This window comes from Chiloscyllium punctatum, chromosome 1, assembly GCF_047496795.1.
Source record: "Chiloscyllium punctatum isolate Juve2018m chromosome 1, sChiPun1.3, whole genome shotgun sequence".
Lineage (NCBI taxonomy): Eukaryota > Metazoa > Chordata > Chondrichthyes > Orectolobiformes > Hemiscylliidae > Chiloscyllium > Chiloscyllium punctatum.
In genome coordinates this window covers 78,514,988-78,534,344 of record NC_092739.1, presented here as the reverse complement: position 1 = coordinate 78,534,344, position 19,357 = coordinate 78,514,988, and the positions used below count along the sequence as shown (strand labels likewise).

The window sequence follows — 19,357 nt, the reverse complement described above, 5'->3', positions numbered from 1 at the left end:
GCCAAGCTCAGATAACAACTCATCAGGACAAAAGACCCTATACCCATCACGTTCAAGACAAAAGTAATTTACATGATTCCATGCAAAGACACCACAAAACATTATACAGGACAAACAGGCAGACAACTGGCAATCCACATCCATGGATACCAACTAGCCACTAAAAGCCAGAAGCAGCTGTCCCTAGTAGCCATATGCGCAGATGACAAGGACCACACATTCGCCTGGGGCTACACAACAATCATAGGACAAGCTAAACAGAGGACAGCCAGAGAATTTCTAGAGACATGGCATTCATCCATGGACTCCATCAACAAACACATAGACCAAGACCCAACATATCAGCTGCTACAATGAACAACCAGAAGCAACAGGAAAGGAACCAAATAAATTCCAGAAGACATAGTATAGCAGCGCTTCACAGGAGGCTCCAAAGCATTGAAGACAGGGGACGAAACGACTGCATATCATCTTCCCAGCTCGGCAAACATACCCACAATTACGGCATCTCTACCCATTTCTTTACTAAAAGATATTTCCAGAAGGGGAAGAGAAGGCAATGCATTTCCTTAATCCACTATATCGTACATGTCTAACTTTTTCATATGAAGGGCCACTTCTCAATTCTTTTTCATTCAGAGGGTCATAGACCAAATTTTGGAAATGAATTTCACTTTTGTTAAAAATAATCAAAAAATACTTTCTCATAAAAATGTGCCCTTACCTCTTTTCTTCCCTTTCAAAATGCCAATAGGATCCCCCTGGTCCTCACCTACCATTTCACCAGCATCCATCTTCAAAGGATCATAGATCGCCATTTCCACCACCTCCAGTGAGATGTCACTACCAGACACATATTCTCTTTCCCTCTCTTGTCAGCCTTTCATAGGACTGTTTCCTCTGGAACACCCTGGTCCACTCTTCCTCCATTCCCAACACAGTCCCACACTCCCAAGGCACCTTCCCCTGCAATTGCAGGTGTAAATCCTGTCTGTTTACTTCCTCCCTCTTCACGATCCAAGGGTCCAGACACACCTTTCAGGTGAAGTAGTGATTTACCTGCACTTCACTCAATCTAATCTGCTGTATTCATTGCTCATAGTGTGGTCTCTTCTGCACTGGTGAGATGAAACACAAACTGGATGATCGCTTTGCAAAACACCTGTCCACAAAATGATTCTGAGCTTCCCGTTGCCTTTTGAAAAGGCAAAACACTGCCTTGAAGCCAGGGTGCACCTGACTATGGATAAACTCACTTCCCCATTTCTTTCCATCACAGATCCAGGTGCATCACTCCATGATGCCCAGCACCAAATAGTACCTCAGATGATGGCCAGCCATTACAAGCTGCATACATCCCTCATCCATGGATATTGATATCTGACATTTGCAAACTCCCATGACCATCATGCCACCTCTCCAATCCTTGCTCAGGGAGCATAGACTTGTACTTCAGGGCACACAGCAATGAGCATCAAAGGGCTGCTGCAAAGACACCATGTCTTGATATGTCAGTTAGTGTGTTTATAAAATAAGAAGCCTGCTTTGCTGGTCAGCAATCCTAAGTAAGGGGGTGGGCTTCTTGCTGTATGGTAGTGTTGCGATCAGTCTCATTTGCAGCCTTTTCCTGTCACCAGCAAAGAAAGTCAGACATTCACTTCCTTGCAGCTTCTTCCATCCAGGAATCTTTCCCCACTCCATCTAAACTCACTATCACTTCCAACATCAAGGCTAAGGCTGAATGTGGCCACTCATCATTGCTCACTGATCCTCCCATCATAAGCTGTTTCGGTCCTGTGTTTGCTTGTGAGCTAATCAATAGCAAAGCACAAGAGAGAAAAAGTCTGTGATTGGAAGAACAGATACTACCAGACTCTGTCACTTCCATTTGTGAGTATTTTGAAAATTGGTGGTGGCCCAGATGGAAGCACAGAGTGGGCTGGATTCTGGCCTGTGGGCTGCATATTGGACAAGTCCAATAAATTGAGGCAAATTTCTCTGCAACTCAAATTCTGCCCAGCAGGGCCTTAACAGAAATCCTAAAGAACTGAAGTTAATCTATGTAGGAGGGTTTGGGCTAAAAATGACTACTTTTCAGAGCCAAAAAAGTGTGTGTACATTTTCTCTGGCACAAAATAAAATCTCAATGGTATTTATGATGTGTTAGCTATGCCCTAGTCCATCTTACAAGAGCACATCATCCTCGGCATTGCTGCAGAGTCCTTGTAAGCACCTTTCACAAAAATCACTCTCAAACTTTTGCGACTAGTTCAGGCTTGATGTCAGGATAGATGAGTACTTCAATTACTGCAGCACAATGGGACCTCATGCATTCAGTTCTTGAAGAATGAAAGAAATGAAAATATGGGAAAAAGAGAAAGGGAATTGTAGAAAAGAGTTTCAGTTTGGAGTTATCACTGGGGAGCCACAGAGGGATAACAATCCTCCTTCCATAGACATTTCTAATTGTAAATACAGGAACAATGTTTTCTGATTGATAGGTATTCAGATGTGAATTCAAGAGCCATCTTTGAAACGAACATTTAAGCAGACCACTGCCATATTGAAAGTGACTCATGTTTGTGTTTTAGGCGCAAGCGTCTGGCAGAATGGCAGGCTTTACAAAGAAAAAGTAAGTTTGGTGAGTTGGCTGAACTCCAAGGAGATGAGTATGTAAAGCAAATTACTTATGCGGGAAACGAAATATGGGTCGTACTTCACCTTTATAGACCTGGGTATGTAGCTAATCCATTTCACAGACATAACAGACTTTTTAGTTGTGTTATTAACTTCAGTGTTTCAACTTGCAGCAATGATAAAATCAATATTTAAGACCATAGCATCTTGCATCATATTTATTACCAATGGATTTTTTTTTACACTCGGGAAAATTTACTAGTATTATTGAAATGTTTTAAATTGCAGTATAGTGCCAAGAGAACAAAATTAATGGTCTTGGTTTTGTCCATATTACAAAGTCCTTAACTTGGAAGTTTCTGGAAGCCATCTAAATATATAAAACATGTGACTGGTTACAAAGTTCTATAGGAATTAATCAAATCATTGAGTAGAGCTGAATTCACAAAACAACCAAGATCTAAGGCAAAAATCTATGGTGAGAGAATTAGAAAAGGAATGTCTCAGGCTTTACAATTCCAAAAAATATTACTAAATCTATTTTTCACTAAGTAATATTTTTAATAAAGTATACATTGAGATACTCATGAGACAAACAGAAGATACAAGCGCACTGTTAATGCATATTCTTGGAATACTAATTAATTTAAAAGATGGTTCTGACCAGAAAGCCATCCTGAAGGTTCTAAAAAATTAATACTAAAACTTTAAATCCAGTTTTGGAAATGAATTTTTGCCTCCCACCCAATATGTTTCCCTGTCTGCTCTGCTAAGAGCTCTGATTGGGTCGGAGCTGTTACGATGCAGAATTCAAGTGACATACATGGTATTAGGATGTTGTGGTAGAGTCCTTACTTTTGGGCCAGGTAGGCACAGGTGTAAGTTCCACTGGCTCTGGAGATGTGTCATAGCATATCTGAACAAGTTGATTAGAATATTACACATGTCCATTTATTAGTCGTGACACATGGATCTTGCTGCTTATCCAAATATTTACACACCCCTGTGGGATATACATAGTCGTTCAATGTTAACTTGTATAGCGAAGTGGATATGGAAGCCTAAACATGACAGGTTTTCAGGATTAGTGGTACTCAATGCAGTACACTAGGCAGTGGTTTATTGTCCTCATCAAACACTGATTCAATAGAAGAAAGCATTTAATGTGAACACATTAATCAGTTTGCAAAAGATATGCAGTACAAAATGAAAATTTGTGCATCCACCAGATTAATAAAATAAAAATCCAATTTTTGTGGCAAATCGTCATTGAGGAGTTCAAATTACGAGTAATTAACTTTTACATAAAAAATTAACGGCTTCAAGTTCTACAATTGAATTTTATGATTCAATCTCACAATATCAGCAAAAACATCTGAAATCCATATAATTTAAAAGGAATTTGGTTTAACATTGGATTTTTGTCTATGCTTAATTAAGCCCATACATCATGAAATAACATTTTATACGTTCTGTATTTCTTTTCAACTGTAACAGCCCACCAACTAATATTATTGTTTCACACTGCTGGAATTAGTTCAATCAACAATCTTGGCTACTAAATGTATTATTTTGCTTAGAACACCATCTTGTGGTTAGGCTTCTCTCAGGTGCCAAGGAACAAATTACTGCAGATAGAGTTATAGCACAGGAACAGACCTGTCGGTTCAACTCATCCATACCAACCAGATATGCTAAATTAATCTAGTCCCATTTTCCAGCGTTTGGCCCATATCCCTCCAAACCCTTCCTATTTATGTACCCATCCAGATGCTTTTAAATGTTGTACTTATACCAGGCTCCACCACTTCCTCTGGCAGCTCATTCCATACATGCACTTCCCTCTGCATGAAAATGTTGCCCCTTAGGTCTCTTTTAAATCTTTCCCCTTCACCCTAAACTTATGCCTTCTACTTTTGGACTCCACTACCCTGGGGAAAAGAACTTGTCTATTTACCATATTTATGCCCCTCATGATTTTATACACTTCTATAAGGTCACCCCTCATATTCTGATGGTCCAAGGAAAATAGCCCCAGCCTATTTAGCCTCTCCCTTTAGCTCAAGCCCTCCAACCCTGGCAACCTTCTTGTAAATTTTTTCTGAAACCTTTCAAGTTTCACAACACCCTTCCCATAGCAGGGTGACTAAAAGTGAATGCAGTATTCCAAACATGGCCCAACCAATATCCTACACAGTTGCAAAATGACATGCCAACTCCGATACTCAATGCATTGACCAATAAGGGCAAGCATACCAAATGGCTTCTTTACTGAGCTAAGCTTTGTAGCATCCCCACTTCCCCACTCCACCCCCACCCACCCTCTCCACTCTCCCTCTTCTCATTCTGGGGAGCTTCACCTGTCATGCACACTCTCTCCCCGTCACAGAAGACCTGTTCAAAATCATGCTTACGTCTCTAACTTGTCACACGAGCATGTGACATCACTGCATAGAAATGCATAGTTTCCAACATCTCTGTCATCAAATACTGCCTTAAAAATAAGGGTCTCCCACTTAAGATGAATGTTAGGACAAATTTCTTTACTCTAGTGGGTCATTGGTGCATAAAAACAAGGCGGGGAAGGTTGTTCATGCCCTCACGCTGCTCCCTCATTTAGTAGGATCATGTCTGCTCTGATTAAAACCTCAAATCCATATTAACAATTACCTGTGAAAACGCTTCATCCACTTGCTTAAGAGTCAATTCATCTTTGCCTTAAAAATATTCAAGGATTCTGCTGCTACCACCTTTTTAGGAGTTCAAAGACTCTCAAACCAAAAACTTTTGCCTCATCTGCCTTAAATGAACAATCCCTTATTTTTAAACAGTGACACTTAGTTCTTGATTCTTCCACAAGAAGAAACATCCTCTCCATATCCACCCTGTCAAGAATCCACAGGATTTTATATGTTTCAATCAAGTCACTCTTAATCTTTGAAGCTCCAGCACATCCAAGATTAGCCTGTCCAACTTTTCCTCATAACACAACCCACCTATTCCAGTTAAGCCTGGTAACTTTCTATAAGATGTTTCCAACACATTGAATTCTTAAGTAAGGTAACCATTATAGTGGTTAGGACTTAAAACATGGTCTCACCGGTGAGCTGTATTTTTTTTGTTCACTTTTGGGACATGAGCATCGCTGGCTGGGTCAACATTTATTGCCCATCCATAGTTGCTCTTGAGAAGATATTGGGGAGCTGCCTTCTTGAACCGTTGCAGTCCAAGTGCTGCAGGTAGACTCTCAATACCCTTAGAGAGGGAATTCTAGGATTTTCAACCAGAAACAGTGAAGGAACAATTCTCTTGCAGCCACCATGTTATTTGGCGAGTCCGGTTGAGACTGTACTGAAAAAAACCAATGCTCGAGATCACAGCAGGTCAAATAGCATTCAAGTCTAGATGACTCTTCAGCAGAGCTGCTATCTCCCCATGGATGCTATGTGACCTGCTATGATCTCCAGCATTGGTTGTTTTCAAGCAAGTGCTGAAGATTTGTCACTGAACTGAGGACACTAACTAATCTAAACTGGAAAGAAACCTCATGAGATTAATTGAATGGTAACCTGTGAAATAAAGACTAAAATAAATAACATCTTTACGCTGAGGCACATGAATATGGATGAGAAAAATTGCTTTCACTTATACAATACATACAATATAATAAATATTTCAAAGAAGGCATTTGTCACAGAATGTCATAAAAAAGAAACAGAACAATAGCAAAAGAATTAAGGATGTGATCATAAGAGAAAGCACAATGGGAACCTATCGGGACGTGTCACTAGAGGAGGATAGTAGATGTATGCTGCAAACATAATAGAACAGAAAAAATTCTTACTTTTAAGATAAAACCAAGACATATAGGATGAAACTTTCCCCTCTCAGGTGTGGTGTGGGTAATAGCCAAAAGAGTGGGAAAATATGGTGAGAATGCAAAAATCAAATTCCTAAGAATAAGAAAGATTTTCCAAATTTTCCTCTCAACCCTCAAGTGGCAACTTCAGAATATTGCCACTGAGCATTACCTACTTTATTTCCACACATTTGAATCTCATTAAAGCCCAAAATCACGTCATTTCTATGCCACTCTCAATTTTCCTCTCCCTCACCTGGACACTAGGTGACATAAATTCCTAGCAAGCAAATGTGAATGGGTATCTGACAAATGCAGCTTGCTGAATGCTTGTCTTGGCAACATTGCAACTGCTTCTTTTGACATCCTGTGTGATCCATGACCACGATCCTCTTTCGTCCATGTAAGTTGTATTGGCCTACCATCGGACCCTTGGACCACTGCAGACACCACTTCAGCCCTTCACTGCTTTACCTTAGGGCTCAAGAATACTTAGAACTTGCATGTTGTTCCAAGGTCAGTTTGAACACAGGGATGCACGCATCTCATGCATCTGCACAGGATGCATCTATGACTCCTAGCTTACTTTCTTAGTGCTCTAACTTTACTCTTGCTTAGAGTCTATCTGTGTACTTCATTTGCTTTCTCAGCACACACTCACTGACTTCAGCACTAACTTTATAAGCCACAACCTCTATACCCCTTGAATTGCTTTCTTAGTGCACAGGGTCTTTAAAGTTCTCAGTTACAGACTGCTGGTCTCTGTGCCTTGCATTTCTTTTTAATACAGATGTTGAGGCAGGCAGATTATAACCATGGGGAGCACTAACCAGTCAATATACCAGTCAGGTAAAGGGTAAACATGTTACTGTGCAGCATTATGCGATATCAATGTCACACCTGCAGCATGAGAAAGCAGTTTAAATGGCAAACATACTGCATGTGCTTCAAGCAAATGCACAAGCAGCAGAGTTGCTTCGTATCCCCGGTGAATGAGTAGGAAGAGCAGAGAGCAGGAAGGGTTCATTGTTTGGAAGAATGAGATGGGTAGGAACTGTTGAATGGACATGATGCATGAAGTAGTAAGAATAGCAATTTTATGATATGTCTGTTAAGTGGCAGATTTAGAGTGAGTGGTGCCCTGTGAGTGTAAGAACCACTTCTGACTCTCCTACCACATAATTCTCCTGAGAAAGGTTCCTGAGGACATGGTTATATAATTTATAGGGTGAAGACATTGAGGAAAGTCACTCTGAGCCATGGCAGACTAGACACTGTGAATCTCACTCAACAAAATACTTAAATTGAAAATGCGAAAAGTTTACCTTTAAATCATAAGTATAATCCCTTTCAAGCACGGTTGTTACACTGTTAATAGTTAATACTTTGTATGTATTGGAAACATTTTAAGGAAAATACGAGTTTGCTTTAATTCTTTAGTCTCACCACATTCGAGGTTTTTCAAAATGAAGACAACTGCAGGTATTAGGAGTGAGTTACATCAGGATTCTGTTATTTGTCTTTATAATTTGAATAATTTTCCAGATGTTTTCCTAGCTCTTCTACTGACACTCGGATGGATGAACTGGATGACTCCTCTGGAGAATTACTCAACAGTTCAGCTTTGTTAATTTAAATGCAAAAATTAAGCCAAACTATAATTTGTTCCTTTCTTTATTACAACAACAGCATACCAATGTGCATTTTGATCAATCATCATTTGAGTCAACTAGCTAAGAAGTATCCAGAAACAAAATTCATGAAGGCCATTGCAAACATTTGTATTCCTAACTATCCAGATAAATATTTGCCAACAATTTTTGTGTATTTTGAGGGCCAAATGAAGAGCAGGTTCATTGGAATGGAGTGTGGAGCTCCAGATCTGAAGTTGGAAGGTAAATTATTTGAAGTACTGCTTATAGTTACAACATTTTGTGTTGGTATCATCAATTTGATATAATAAAAATATGATGATGTTGGCAATTTTTGAGAAGTTTTGAAGCTCAGGTTGATGATAAGTATATAAGTTAGCTCGCTGAGCTTGAAGGTTTGTTTTCAGACGTTTTGTCACTATACTAGGCAACATCATCAGTGAGAGTATGCAGTGAAGTGCTAGTGGTATGTCCCACCTCTCTATTTATACATCTTGGTTCCTTAAGGTGGGTGAATCATTTCCTGTTTTTTTTCTTTTCAGGGAAGGTAGATAGGATCTAAATCAACGTGTTTATTGATGGAGTTCTGGTTAGAATGCCATGCCTCTAAGAATTCTCATGCGTGTTTTTGTTTCGCCTGTCCTAAGATGTGTGTGTTGTCCCAGTCAAAGTGGTGTCTTTCTTTGTCTGTATGTATAGAAACTAGTGATAATGGATCGTGTCTTTTGGTGACCAGTTGGTGTTCACCTGTATGTTCTCTTCGCCCTGACTTTCTGTTCTTCTTTAAAAACACAAACGTTTTGTTGGGATACAGTGTTATTAACACTGGTTGACATCTAATATGTCAGCTGAGTGAACCTTTTTCATATGTGAGTCCTGGTGATGCATTTACAAGCTGTTGAAACCTGGGACATTATGGTTAAATCCATCGTGCCATACTTTTATAAGCTCATTGACTTGTATGTACAGCCAAACAGTACACACATATACATGCTCACCTATTCAGAGTCATACAGCATGGAAAAAGACGCATTTGTCCAACTTATTCACGCTGACCATATTCCCAAACCAAACTAGTCCCACTTGCCTGCATTTGACCCATATCCCTCCAAACCTTTCCTGTTCACATGCTTTTTAAATGCTGTTCAAAAATAATTTAAAATGATTTTTTCTGCTATATAAAAAAAAACAGACACATACAATTTATCAGCAGCCCATTAATATCTCATTAAAGTGCCTTCATGTGTGAGGCCAGATAATGAAGAACTGATTTGATGAACATATGCTATTGATCAGAAAATTCTGGCAGATACGAGTCTCAATTACTTCATCTAATTTATTGATATACATCGTGAAAATCTATATATCTTTAGTTGTTGAGGGAGAAGCACCCCAGTGTAATTATCAAAATAAGTAACAGAGTACCAGGAGTAAGCAAGTATCCAAATAAAATATTATTGTTATTTTGTCTCTCAAATGGCCTTTAAAAATTCAAGTCATTTGCTTTCAAAAATTCAGTGCTTGTTGGTTTAAAAATATACATCACATTAATCTCCAACACGATATTTAATACCTACAAAACATCAAACTGAATTTGTGTTCATTGAAAAAACATTCACCCTATTCCTGCAGGATCTCAGTGTCAGTCCCACAGATTTGTTGAGATCAAGATTTGTTAATTTATTTTTGCGAGATGCACACAACAAATACGCACTTACCTGTAGCTCATGAGTTTTCAACCTCAAAAGGTGCATACAATTGCAAGAAGAATCTGTAAGTCACTGATATGTGTGGTGAAATGTTGATATGCTACTGCATTTTCCAAACTTTGCCAATCTGGGGATGATCCCTTTATCCCCTTCTGTACCCAATCAAGTACCAATCCACGTCATAGTTTGTCATTGTATTTCACTCAATTGAAATCACATGAGCAACCTTATCAAATGGCCTTTGAAACGCAATACAAACAACCTACAAGTCCATAAGACCATAAGACATAGGAGTGGAAGTAAGGCTATTCGGCTCATCGAGTCTACTCCACCATTCAATCATGACTGATGGGCATTTCAATGCCACTTACCCGCACTTTCCCCGTATCCCTTAATTCCTTGCAAGATTAAGAATTTATCAATCTCTGCCTTGAAGATATTTAATGTCCCAGCCTCCACTGCGTTCCGTTGCAATGAATTCCACAGGCTCACCACTCTCTGGCTGAAAAAATGTCTCCTCATTTCCGTTCTAAATTGACCCCCTCTAATTCTAAGGCTGTGCCTACAGGTCCTAGTAACCCCACCTGACGGAAACAAATACCTAGCATCCACCCTTTCTAAGTCATACATTATCTTGTAAGTTTCTATTAGATCTCCCCTCAACATTCTAAACTCTAATGAATACAATCCCAGGATCCTTGGCCGTTCATCATACGTTAGGCCTAAATGTAGGCTCACTCTAGCCTTCACATTCTTGATCATCTCAAAATGTTCAACCAGATCAGTCAGACATGACTTAATTTTCATAAACATATGTTTACTTTCTTTGCTCTGCCAGTCATGCTGTCTGATGATATTTTTCCTTTAGTCTGTGTTAAACTAATAGGTCTCGATTATCTATTTTTTTCTCTTTTCTTTGTTTGCAAACTTCATAATCAAAATTTCTTCCCTCTTTTAAGCACACAGGTGAAATACTTTTGATGTTAGAAAATGTCAAGTCTCATTATTTTCTAATACAATTTTTAAAGTTCATATTAAATACAAAAGTTTCTCCCCTTTACCTATTTTAAGTTCTCTTGTTGGACTGATATTTAGCTCTCTTCCTCTGTTATAAAAACTCATATTTTGGCCCAGTTCTTCTGAGCAGCATCTGAAGCGTTTGATGTTGTTTAGTCAGAAAAGCATAACTGTTTACATTTAAAATTGTTAACCTCCAAGCAGTATCCATGGAATGATTAACATAAAAATTCAGAAGTTGCTGCCAACTTCTGAGGGAGTGTTAGTGAGACATTTTCCAGCATGTAATCACTGGAAATTAATGAAGTTGTTGACAATGTGGACTTTCATCTAAACTATACAAGTTTTTGAAAAATAATACATTGTTGAATGAGATTTAAATTGGTATGCAATGATGGATTAACTTAATATAATTACTAATGTACACACTGATATTCTGATTTTATATTTGTGGAATGTCAAATTTTACTATAGCTATATAAAAATCACACCACATTTTGTCTTATATTTAAAAATATTTGTTTTTTGTTACCTTCTATCTTCATCCAAACAAAAAAATCATTTATTTTGCCATCTGAAATTTTAAATTAGAAAGGAAGGATAATTAATTGCTTTTTACATCACGATTTGCTATTTATTAGAATACTTCAATGTGATTGGTTGCTTACATGTTGGCTGTTAACGTTGCTGCAGATTAATACATCCTTTCGATTTCGCATCAGATTTAACTTGATGTTATTAAAGGGGAAAACCATGTCACAGTGCTGAACAACCTTGAAAATAAAATCTGGGTCTTTAGCACTGTTTTACTCTTCTATATGTTTGCCAGTCTATTTCTAAAATTTATATTCAAGATTTGTAGCATCTAAGATTTGCAAAGTGACAGCATGAGCACCTGAAACGCTATAGCATACGAGGCTATGGGTGAAGAGCTGGAAAATGGGATTAGAATAGATAGATGCTTAATGACTGGCACAGACATGATGGGCCAAAAGGTCTCTTCTCTTCTGTAAAAACTCCGTGACTCTCAAGTAAAAAATCTGCACACATTTTGACAATCATATTTCAGATCGCTTCTGAAAAGCCAGACATTTTAACAAAACTTTAAACAGACAATACACCTCGCTTTTTGAGCTTCATTGCAATGCTGATCTACTGGACTTTCCAGATAATGGAATATCAATAATCATTGACAGTGAATGATACCTCACAAAATGTTTTGTTTATCTTTAGAATATTATAGGAAGTTACGGATATTAGTTTGACATATGCAGAATATAAGATGAAAGAGAAACGAGTGTAGAAAAACTAACCAGAACAAAACAAAACAATTTTGAGTTCTTAGTTATACTGCGTAGAAGGCAGGAAATAAAACATGATTATTTGAATAATAGTAAAAAAAACCTCATTTTCAGCTATACTACATTTTAAATATTTTTCAGGTCAATCTCATAGAAAAAAATCGAGTCCCTGTTTGGAACCATAAGAAACAATTAGCCCAGATAATTGTAGCCTCCATACATGTATACATACCACCCTCTGCCTGAAAAAGTTGCCCCTTAGGTCCCTTTTATATCTTTCCCCTCTCACCATAAACCTATGCCCTCTAGTTCTGGACTCCCCCACTCCAGGGAAAAGACTTTGTCTATTTGTCCTATCCATGCCCCTCATGATTTTGTAAACCTCTCTAAAGTCACCCCTCAGCCTCCGACACTCCAGGGAAAACAGCCCCAGCCTGTTCAGCCTCTCCCTATAGCTCAAATCCTCCAACCCTGGCAACATCCTTGTAAATCCTTTCTGAACCCTTTCAAGTTTCACAACATCTTTCCAATAGGAAGGAGACCAGAATTACATGCAATATTCCAACAGTGGCCTAACCAATGTCCTGTACAGATGCAACATGACCTCCCAACTCCTGTATTCAATACTCTGACCAATAAAGGAAAGCATACCAAACACCTTCTTCACTATCCTATCTACCTGCGACTCCACTTTCATGGAGCACTTCCAAGGTCTCTTTATTTAGCAACACTCCCTAGGACCTTACCATTAAATGTATAAGTCCGATTAAGATTTGCTTTCCCAAAATGCAGCATCTTATATTTATCTAAATTAAACTCCATCTTCCATTTCTCTGCCCCATTGGCTCATCTGATCAAGATCCCATTATAATCTGAGATAACCTTCTTTGCTGTCCACTATAGCTCCAATTTTGGTGTCATCTGCAAACTTACTAACTATACCTCTTATGCTCACATCCGAATAATTTATATAAATGAAAAGTAGTGGACCCAGCACCGATCTTTGTGGCACTCCACTGGTCACAGGCCTCCAGTCTGAAAAACAACTCTCCACCACCACCCTCTGTCTTCTACCTTTGAGCCAGTTCTGTATCTAAATGGCTAGTTCTCTCCCTGTATTCCATGAGATCTAATGTTGCTAATCAGTCTCCCTTGGGGAACCTTGCCGAATGCCTTACTAAAGTCCATATAGACCACATCTACCACTCTGCTCTCATCAATCCTCTTTGTTAATTCTTCAGAAAACTCAATCAATTTTATGAGATATGATTTCCCACACACAAAGTCATGTTGACTATCCCTAATCAGTCCTTGCCTTTCCAAATACATATACATCCTGTCCCTCAGGATTCCCTCCAACAACTTGCCCACCACTGAGGTCAGGCTCACTGGTCTATAGTTCCCTGGTTTGTCCATATCACCTTTCTTAAATAGTGACACTATGTTAGCCAACCTCCAGTCTTTCAGCACCTCACCTGTGAGTATGGATGATACAAATATTTCAGTAAGGGGCCCAGCAATCACTTCCTTCACTTCCCACAGAGTTCTAGAGTACACCTGATCAGGTCCTGGGGATTTATCCACTTTTATGTGTTTCAAAACATCCAGCACTTCCTCCTCTGTAATATGGACCTTTTTCAAGTTGTCACCATCTATTTCCCTATCGTTTATATCTTCCATGTCCTTTTCCACAGTAAATACTGATGCCAAATACTCGTTTAGTATCTCCCCATCTCCTGCGGCTCCACACAAAGGGCGCCTTGCTGATCAGGGCCCTATTATTTCCCTAGTTACCCTTTTGTCCTTAATATATTTGTAAGAACCCTTTGAATTCTCCTTAACTCTATTTGCCAAAGCTATGTCATGCATTTCCACTCAGCATCTCCAGAGATGCTGACAGAACTGCTGAGCTTTTCCAGCAATTTCTGTTTTTGTTTCTGCTTTATAGCATCCACGGCTCTTTTGGTTTTTATTGACTTTGTTTCTTGTTGCAGAAAGCCCATCACATCTCATTCCCACTGTTGCTAAAATTCCCCGAAGGTAGGGCATGTTGAAGCTCCAATTTAGTATGGTTAATTGTAATTTTACCAAAACCCCTCCTTCTGGCCTTGACTCACCTTGCGTTGGTTAGTAAAGTTCTCCCCTACATGCGCATCAGCGAAACTATATTGCATTTCTGATTTTAAAATGAGAGAATAATGTCTTCGTATTGTACACAGACACTTAAGATTGAGCTGCTTACAATTTTTGGATATGCAACCTTCTGTTTCCAATTATTTACACCAAAGATCTTCTATAACGATAGAATAAAAAATTAGTCACACCACATTAATTTAAAACATAAAAACTCTGAATTATCAAATAGTGATTTTAATTTCCAAAGCCAAATGGAAAACTGCAAGATATGGCTAACATCCAAGATAATGCAAAGCACTCTAATTTATTTTCAGAGCTGGAATGGAAACTAGCAAACACTGGTGCAATAAAGACCAATTTAGAAGAGAATCCCAAAAAAAAGGTTGTGGACATGATGACATCATCAATTCGAGATTGTTCTGTTCAACATTGTAAAGAAAGTGACACCGAACAAACTTGATATTAACAATAAATATCACAACCTCAACTGTACTGATTAAAAATGTTTTATATATAAGCAGTTTGACTTTCATTTCTACTTTGCTATAAACCATGGTTTGAGTGTTAGCTTTATTATGTCTGATAGGTCATTCAAATACAGAATTCGATACAATTTCAGATGAGATTATGTGAAGTCTATGGAGTAATCACACCTGAATTTACAACCTTTTTTCTTAGAGGGAAGAATCTTACCACTGAACCACTGTTGACATCCAAATAACACCATGAGTAGAATCTTCTGAGGCACTGAACCATGCATGCATTGGTGAGAAAGTTGGGAAAATCATATGAGGTGTCCAGCAAGGAACTTCTCAATGTTGAGAGCAAAATATCTCATTTTCCAACTGTGTTGAAATTTGAGATGGAATTCTCATCAGTGAATGACACGAGGACTATTATCATTATTAGTTAATCTTGTCTCATTAATATGTGGTTTTGCACCATCACAGATCTATATAAAAACAAGATAGCGTCAGTTCCTGATATGAAAGTCAAAACATTACCCGGCGACTTCAGCTCACCACCTCTCCTACAGACCTCCATCTTGGGACACCAGTCACAAAGCATCTCAAAGCACATTTCCTGGATGTTAGTGCCTGCATTTCCACATTCACAGACATAGGCATTGGACATGCACCAGCATCACCAAAACATTATGGTGCATTTCTGATGCACGTAAAATAAAGTTCAGCATTTCAATGTTGCACTTTGGAGTGTACCAATACCTTTCACTGCAATGCTACCACCAGGACACATTGCATGCAGGTACAAACACTCAACTCATGGATTTGACAAAGATACATCTCAAGGTTTCTCACTTGTTCTCTTAGCACTTACTCACTTCTGTGCCTACTTGGATGCTCACTACATCTATCTTGCATCCCTTCCATTTTTGCACTTTGCTTGCTCAGCCAGAAGCTCATAATACCTCTGCTTTGATTTGCCTTTTAGCACACACATAAAGCCAGGCATCTTGTCAAAGGTTATTAGCAGCCATTAGACAAAAGTGGTGCACATTTCTTTTGTTATTGATTCACGTGGTCAGTGCTGGTTCAGCCAGAAGTTATTGCCTTTCCTAGTTGCTCTCAAGAAAGTGGTGGTGAGCTGCCTTCTTAAAAGCTGGCAAACCATTTATTGCAGGTAGATCCAGAATGCTATTAGGGAGGATGTCAAATATCAGGCACCAAATCTCTAGTATGTTAACCCTGTGACACTAAAGGAAGAGTGATATATTTCTAACACAGGATACTTGGTTTGGAGGGGAACTTGCAGCTAAGTTTACCTGTGCTTCTACTGCCTTTGTCCCTCTCGGTATGAGGGTTGGTTTTGGAAGGTTCGGTCTGAGGAGTTTTAGTGAATGTTGCTGTATGTCAATCTCACACCTGCACAATGTGCCAGCAGTGTCTGTGGCAAACACACTGTACGTGAAAAACCAAATGGCCATATCTCAAAATGTAAGGGGAATAGTTCTCAGTCAAGTCAGACAGTCTTCAAACAGAAGATCCTGGCACATGAAATCAATAACAGTCTCCAATGTCACAGAGGTGGGGAGTCATTAGGTTTTAGAGTATTTGGGATTCTATACTGAATGTGGGGAAAGTACAGAAGATGTTGCAGGAGGCATATCAGCTCTATTTAAGTAGGGATAGAATCACGTAAGGACAGTTTCAGAGAGCTGTATAATGCAGGAAAGGCATTGTAGGTGGATGCCCATATCGAATACTCTGGAATGAATGTGGACAAAACAGAGCAACAGTGAACTGAAAGAATATGAACATATTTGAATGCTGCATGAACATACATTTACAATGAGATGTATGCTAATGCTTGACTTTTTGCATATAATTTTGGCAACTGGGTTTTAAAATTTATTTAACTTTGTTTTCAGAAGACAATCCATGAAAACAAGTAACTGTAGAAAATAGATCCTTAACTTCACAAAACTAATCCCATGTAAAAAAGAAACTAAAAGATTCTGCAAAGGGATGGGGTGAAGGGTCGTGGTTAAAGGTTGCTCTTGTCATTCTATCCTTAAAAATTGTGGAAATATTCACAGGGAACTTCAGTGGCAAAAGTTTCATGTCAATGACCAGTCATCAAAACATGGAAACTTGGAAACAAATATCAATATTGATTATTAATATAAAGAGATGTAAAAAGCAGTGAGGGAGGTGAACAAGATGAAAGGGATTGATATTTTAATTTTTCATAGTATTTCAGCTGGCACGGCAACTGCATCTCAATGTACTAATCTTTATTTCAAATCCAATAAAATTATTAAACATGAATTCTAATCCATTCTTTTTACTTCCTGTTTGCATCTGAGGATTCTTTAACCTCTTTGAAAACTGGGTTGAAAACTCGATTGTTCTTGGATCCCAGAGATTGCTTGATAAAGGCACCCAGTTAAAAGTCATAGTAATATGGAAGAAATTAATACAGTGGTATCTCAGTGGGCAGCTTTATTCAAGATCAGCAGTAAGAGCTAGCCTTCACTGTTCACCACAGAATCCAGGCCAGTTGCAGGAGAGAAGAATGTAAGAAATAGGAGCAGGAGTAAGCCACCTGGCCCCTTGAGACTGGTCCTCCATTCAATAAGATCATGGCTGATTTTTCTGTGGACTCAGCTCCACGTACCCACCCACTCACCATAACCCTTAATTCCTTTACTGTTCATAAATCTATCTACCCTTGCTATAAAAACATTTGATGAGGTAGCCTCGACTGCTTCACTGGGCAGGGAATTCCACAGATTCACAACCCTTTGGGTGAAGAAGTTCCTCCTAAACTCAGTCCTAAATCTGCTCCACCTTATTTTGAGGCTATGACCCCTAGTTCTAGTTTCCTGGCAGCGGAAAAACCCTCTCTGCTTTTATCTTACCTGTTCCCTTCATAATTGTATTTGGTTCTATAAGACCCCCTCATTCTTCTAAATTCCAACGAGTCGAGTCCAAGTCTACTCAATCTCTCCTCACAATCCAACCCTCTCAACTCCAAGTCAACCTAGTGCCAGTTCATTCTTTCTCACGTAAGGAGACCAAAACTGGACACAGTACTCCAGGTGTGGTCTCACCAGAACTTTGTATAGCTGCAGCATAACCCCCTTTGTAAAATCCATTCCTCTTAACAGTGAAAGGTATTATTCAATTTGCTTTCTTAATTATCTGCTGCATATGCAAACCAACTTTTTGTGATTCATGCACAAGGAGACCCAGGTCCCTCTGCACAGCAGCATGCTGCAATTTTTCACCATTTAAACAACAGCCAATTTTGCTGTTATTCCCATCAAAATGGTTGACTTCATATTTACCAACATTGTACTCCATCTGCCAGACCCTTGCCCACTACTATATTCCTTTGCAGACTTTCAATGTCTTCTGCACACTTTGCTCTATCACTCATCTTAGCGTCATCTACAAACTTTGACACACTTCACTTGGTCCCCAACTCTAAATCACCTATGTAAATTGTAGACAACTGCAGTCCCAACACTGATCCCTGAGGCACAGCACTAGCCTCTGATCACCAACCAGAAAAACACCCATTTATCCTGATTCTTTGCTTTCTGTTAGTTAACAAATCCACTATCCATACTAAAAATTTCCCACAACTCTATGCACCTTTATCTTATGCTTCAGTTTTTTGTGGGGCACCTTGTTGAATACCTTATTGAAATCCAGAGACACTACATCCAAATGTCCTCAAAGAATTCCAGTAAATTAGTTATACGTGACCTGCCTTTAATGAACCCGTGAAGAAAGTGAGGACTGCAGATGCTGGACAGTTAGAATCCAAAAGTATGGCACTGGAAAAGGCAGAGCATGTCAGGCAGTATCTGAGCAGCAGGAGAGTTGAAGATTCGGGTGTAAGCCCTGATGAAGGGCTTATGCCTGAAACGTCAACACTCCTGCTCCTTGGATGCTGCCTGACCTGCTGTGCTTTTTCCAGCGTCACACTTTTTTTCTCATTCATGAATCCATGATGTGTCTGCCTGATTGAACAATTTCTACCCAGAAAGAAGTCAGATCTCTGAAAAAACAATTCACCTAATGTCTTTCCATGCTTTTTCCCTGTAAAAGTACCCCATTTGTCCTTTTCAGATAATGCCATAGGTCATGGCAGATTTGGCACTTCTGGTTTCTATTTTGTTTGTTTGTTATTGTTTCAGTTAGTGAGCTAGTACTATTGCCTTCGCATGCTCTGTGGTTTTCACTAGAATGGTTTTCAAACCGTTCTATTCCACAGTTATATTTCTGGGCATATCAAAATTTACACACCTTTCATCCCTGTTGCCAGTGTGACATAATAAAACATGTTTTTTTTGGCTCTGTCTGATGATGAATAGTTGGAAATCGGTTAGTTTTACTTTGTGCTCTTTTGGTATCTTAGTGGTCTTTTGCCTCAACATTAAGCATTTCCATTGCATGAAGTGGCCACACCAATAAGCTATTGTTTGGAAATCTTTGCTGGACTCAGTTTGATTTGGTGTACTTAAATGCCTACATGTTGCATTTCTAGTGAAAATGAAACCAAAGATACAATTTT

General features: G+C 38.9%; 1 protein-coding gene across 1 annotated transcript in view; it reads left to right on the top strand.

Annotated features, from left to right (window-relative positions):
* LOC140478730 (phosducin-like protein 2) overlaps positions 1 to 14,771 on the top strand; it is a 29,590-nt gene extending 14,819 nt beyond the window's left edge. Inside the window, exons 5-7 of the mRNA XM_072572045.1 lie at positions 2,592 to 2,735; positions 8,186 to 8,391; positions 14,626 to 14,771. Of these exons, the coding sequence (XP_072428146.1) occupies positions 2,592 to 2,735; positions 8,186 to 8,391; positions 14,626 to 14,771 (496 nt within the window). The remainder of the gene's footprint in view (positions 1 to 2,591; positions 2,736 to 8,185; positions 8,392 to 14,625) is intronic.
* Positions 14,772 to 19,357: the final 4,586 nt, after the last annotated feature.